The 4,811-nt window shown below is 47.0% G+C and overlaps 1 protein-coding gene across 1 annotated transcript in view; it reads right to left on the reverse strand.

Annotated features, from left to right (window-relative positions):
- The window catches only part of LOC125482638 (5'-AMP-activated protein kinase catalytic subunit alpha-1-like), a gene marked incomplete at its 3' end in the record, with an annotated part of 5,250 nt that extends 640 nt beyond the window's left edge, over nt 1–4,610 (reverse strand). The window contains exons 1-2 of the mRNA XM_048594746.1: nt 4,341–4,610; nt 258–351 (exon numbers count right to left, since the gene is read on the reverse strand). Of these exons, the coding sequence (XP_048450703.1) occupies nt 258–351; nt 4,341–4,534 (288 nt within the window). The remainder of the gene's footprint in view (nt 1–257; nt 352–4,340) is intronic.
- Nucleotides 4,611–4,811: the final 201 nt, after the last annotated feature.

Raw genomic sequence — 4,811 nt, forward strand, 5'->3', positions numbered from 1 at the left:
CTCCCAGGTCAACTCCCCAGGCACCACAGTCTCTGTGTATACTCCCCCCTCCCAGGTCAACTCCCCAGGCACCACAGTCTCCGTGTATACTCCCCCCTCCCAGGTCAACTCCCCAGGCACCACAGTCTCCGTGTATACTCCCCACCCAGGTCACCTCTTCAGGTACCACAGTCTCTAAATATACTCTTCCCGCCCCTGCTCCGGCACCACAGTCTCTGTGTATACTCCCCCCACCGAGGCTCGGTTGATGCCCTTACCTTCCCGTTCTTACAGATGTAGTCAAAGAGCTCCCCACCCGACACATATTCCATCACCATGAATATATCTGTAGGAGTACTGATCACCTGGTACCTGAGAGGGGCAAAGGTCAACAGGTAAGAGAGCTCATTCTAAACTTCACAAAGTCAGTGATACCTACGAAACATACAAGATTCTGAAAAGGCTTTACAGAGCAGAACCTGAGAGAGGGTTTATAAAACACAGGGTCAGGGGTCAGTCATTTCAGACTGAGACGTGGAGAAACGTCTTCTTCCAGAGAGTGGTGCACCTTTGGAATTCCCTGCCCCAGAGGCTCCACAGTTAAATATATTTACGGCGGGGACAGAAAGGTTTTCAGTCTCCCATGAATTAAGGGATGTGGGAAATTCATGGGGCGATGCAGGTGAATCCCAAGCTCACAATGGTTGTGTTGAGTGCTGGAGCAGGTTCGATGGAATGAATGGTCTTGTTCCTGGTGTTCTTTAATAGACTGTATCTCCAGGTGATGAGATGTCATGGGGACACTAGTTTGCTCATCACCTCTCACCAGCAGCCTCTCCAGCTTGTACAAAACCTTTCCATAAACAGCTTGTAGGCATTGGCTCCCTGAAACCACATGATGTAGGAGCAGAATTGGGCCATTCAGCCCATCAAGTCTGCTCCACCATTCAAGGAGATCATAGCTGATCTGATAATCCTCACCTCCACTCTCTGCCTTTTCCACCATAACCCTTGATTCCCTTCCCGATTAAAAATCTTTTCCAGCCTTGAATATACTTAATAACTCAGCCTTGACAGTCCTGTGTGGTGATGAATTCCACAGATTCACTCCCCCTCCCCCGAGAGAAGAAATTTGTCATGTTTGCCTTAAATGGGTGACCCCTTACTCTGAGATGATGCCCCTCTGGTCCTAAATACTCCCACAATGGGAAACACCTTTTCCACATCTCCCCTGCAAAGTCCCCTCAGAATGTTGTATGGTTCAATAAGGTCGTTTCTCATTCTTCTAAACTTCCAATGAGTACAGACCCAACCTACTTGACCTCTCCTCATAAAACAGTCCCTCTGTACCTGGGATCAGCCGAATGAACTTTCTCAGGACTGACTCTAATGGCAGTATATCTTTCCTTAGATAAGGGGCCCACAACTGTTCACAGTTTTCCAGCTGTGGTCTGTCTAGTGCCTTGTATAGTTTTAGCAAAACTTCCCTATTTTTATACTGAACTTGGAAGTTGGCATTTGGCATGTATGCACAAAGACTCTGAAATCCCTCTGTTCTGCAGCTTTCTGCAAGTCTTTCTCCATTTAAATATATTCATCTCCTCCATGCTTCCTGTCAAGGTGTTTAACCTTACATTTCCCCATTTTATACTGTACTTTCGAAGATTTTGCCCATTCACTCAACCTGTCTCTATCCCTCTGCAGACTCTGTGTCATCCTCACCACTTGCCTTCCCACCTATTTTTATGTCTCTATAAACTTGGCTACAGTCCATCCACGTTATTCATCCAAGTTATTAATATAAATTGTAAATAACTATGGCCCCAGCACAGATCCCTGTGGCTATCCACTAGTTACAGGTTCCCATCCTGAAAATGCCCCCCTTTATCCCAACCCTCTGTTTTCTATCAGTTAGCCAATCCTCTATCCATGCTCATTTACTGCCCCCAACACCATGGGCTCTTATTAAATTGCCTAATGTGTGGCACCTTATCAAACATCTTCTGAAGATCCAAATATATTACATCCGCTGCTCCCCCCTTATCTATCTGGCTTGTTACCTCCTCAAAGAATTCTAGTAAATGTCTCAGGCATGATTACCCCTTCATGAGCCCATACTGACCCTGATTGATCAGAGGATGTATTTCTCAATGCTATGTTATTACATCCTTTAGAATAGACTCTAACATTGTCCCAATAACAGATGGTAAGCTAACTGGCCTGTTGTTATCTGTTTTTGATCTCCTTTCCTTTTTAAATACAGGTGTTAAATTGATAGTTTCCAGAATTTAAGGATTCCTGGATGCATCCATTAGCTCTGTAACTACTTCCTTTAATATCCGAGGATGCATCCCATTATTGGTCCTTAGCCCCATGAGTTTCTCCAAGCACATTTGCTCTAACGACAGCTGCTGTACTTATTTCCTCTCCTCCTTTGTCCCCAGATGACTTGGTAATTTTGGAATACTATTAGTGCCTTCCACTATGCACACTGACACAAAGTGTTTATTCAATTCCTCTGCCATTTCCTGGTTTCCCATTATTATTTCCCCAGCCCCATTCTCTAAGGGGCCTATGTTCACTTTGGCTTCTCTCTTCCTTTTCATATATTTGAAGAAGCTCTCATAGTCTGTCTAGATATTACTTGCAAGTTTATCCTCAACGTTTTTCTATTCTTTCAATTTTGTTTGGTCGTTTTTTTCAGTTTTTAAACTTAACCATGGGAGTTAACAATAGCATCGAATTGAAATAAAAAAATTACCATGTGGCACCAATAGACTACACCGACCAGTGTCGTCTTCCCATTTCTTACACCACCTCCCCCCCCCCCCCCGAACAATGCCCCCGTGAATGCCACACCTTCCAATCACATCCTGTGGCAACAAGAGCAAGTCAGAAGCTAGGAATACTGCAGCGAGTAACTCACCTCCTGACTCCCCAAAGCCTGTCCACCATCTACAAGGCACAAGTCAGGAGTGTGATGGAATACTCCCCACTTGGCTGGATGTCTGCAGTCCCAACATTTGAGAAGCTTGACACCATCCAGGACAAAGCAGCCACTTGATTGGCACCACATCCACAAGCATCCACTCCCTCCACCACCGACTCTCAGTAGCAGCAGTGTGTACTATCTACAAGATGCACTACAGAAATTCACCAAAGATCCTCAGACAGCACCTTCCAAACCCACGACCGCTTCCCTCTAGAAGGACAAGGACAGCAGATACATGGGAACACCACCCCCTGCAAGTCCCCTTCCAAGCTACTCACCATCCTGACTTACATCACCTGAAATATATCACCATTCCTGGGTCAAAATCTTGGAATTCCCTCCCTAAGGCCATTGTGGGTCAACCCACAGCACAGGGACTGCAGTGGTTCAAGAAGGCAGCTCAACCCCACCTTCTCAAGGGGCAACTAGGGATGGGCAATAAATGCTGGCATAGCCAGTGACACCCACATTCCATGGATGAAAAAGTAAAATGCTAAGAGTCAATCCCTAATGCCAGAGGAGCTCAGGGTCTCCATCCTGCTGACCTGGGCTGTATCCTGGAGAGATCACTGCAGCTGTGTTTTCGCCCAGCACACCACACAAAGCAGTTGTCACAGGTTATAAGCTCTCGGTCCACTAGCACAGAGCAGAAATACCAAGGCTGCTTACGAGAGTGGGAGTGATCATGTCTTGCTGGATGTGTACTGACTCCACAGGAACTGTAGCTGCGCTGGAACAGCATCTCTTCTCCCCTGTGCATCACCTCCACCGGGGAGTGTGCTACAGTCTCAACTCAGTCTGTTTCCTTCAGTTGCTGCCCTGAGTTAAAGGAGTCAGCTTTTGACGGGTAGGTTAGTAACTTGTACACAAGGCAAGAATATCACAATAACAACTGCAGCCTTTCACAATGTTAGCTGGAACACCAGGAACAGAAACAAAGAACAAGGGTAGGCCACTCTGCTCACTGAACCTGCACTGCATTCAATAAGGTCATGGCTGGTGTGATTTTAACTTTGGGCCTCTTAGATTTCTGCATTTATCTGATAACCCTGGGTGAGGTAACCTGATGTTCTGTCCAACCTGCTGAAGGGTGATGACATGCATAATGTCCATGTGACTGACAAAGAAATGACAATGATCCCTGCTCCATCTTTTTGTGCGTGTTCAATGTAGGCATGGATGTCTGCAGGAGACTCGGATTGGAGGTGATGGATGGAAAATGTTGTTGACTGACCACACTGCTGGTAGAAATGGTGCCAGGAGGTAGGGAAGAGATTGGGTGAGGGGACTGAAGCTAGCAGTTTCCTCAGTACCAAGGCCCCAGGAACCCCCACCTCAGTGCAGCCTGTCCCGGGCCTCCCCCACTTACAGCTTGATGATGTGTGGGTGCCGGAACAGTTTGAGGTTCTGGATCTCACGGCGGATCTTGCCAACGACATCAAGGCTGCGGATCTTCTGGCGATTCAGGATTTTCACTGCAACCTTGTGCTGAGTTAGTTCATGCATGCCGACTGACAGAGAGAAACAGAGGGAGTGAGTGTGAGAGAGAGAGACATCACACATGTCCAGGACAGACAGAGTGGGGAAGGGGAAACAAGATCAGAGCCAGTGAGACAGACAGAGACAGAGACAGACAGAGAGAGAGAGAGAGAGAGACAGAGACAGACAGAGACACAGAGACAGAGGCAGAGGCAGAGACAGACAGAGACAGAGAGACAGAGAGAGAGAGACACAGAGACAGAGACAGACAGAGACAGACAGAGAGAGAGAGACACAGAGACAGAGACAGACAGAGAGAGAGAGAGACACAGAGACAGAGACAGACAGAGAGAGAGAGAGA

This window comes from Rhincodon typus, unplaced genomic scaffold (assembly GCF_021869965.1).
Source record: "Rhincodon typus isolate 14 unplaced genomic scaffold, sRhiTyp1.1 hic_rhity00014089, whole genome shotgun sequence".
Lineage (NCBI taxonomy): Eukaryota > Metazoa > Chordata > Chondrichthyes > Orectolobiformes > Rhincodontidae > Rhincodon > Rhincodon typus.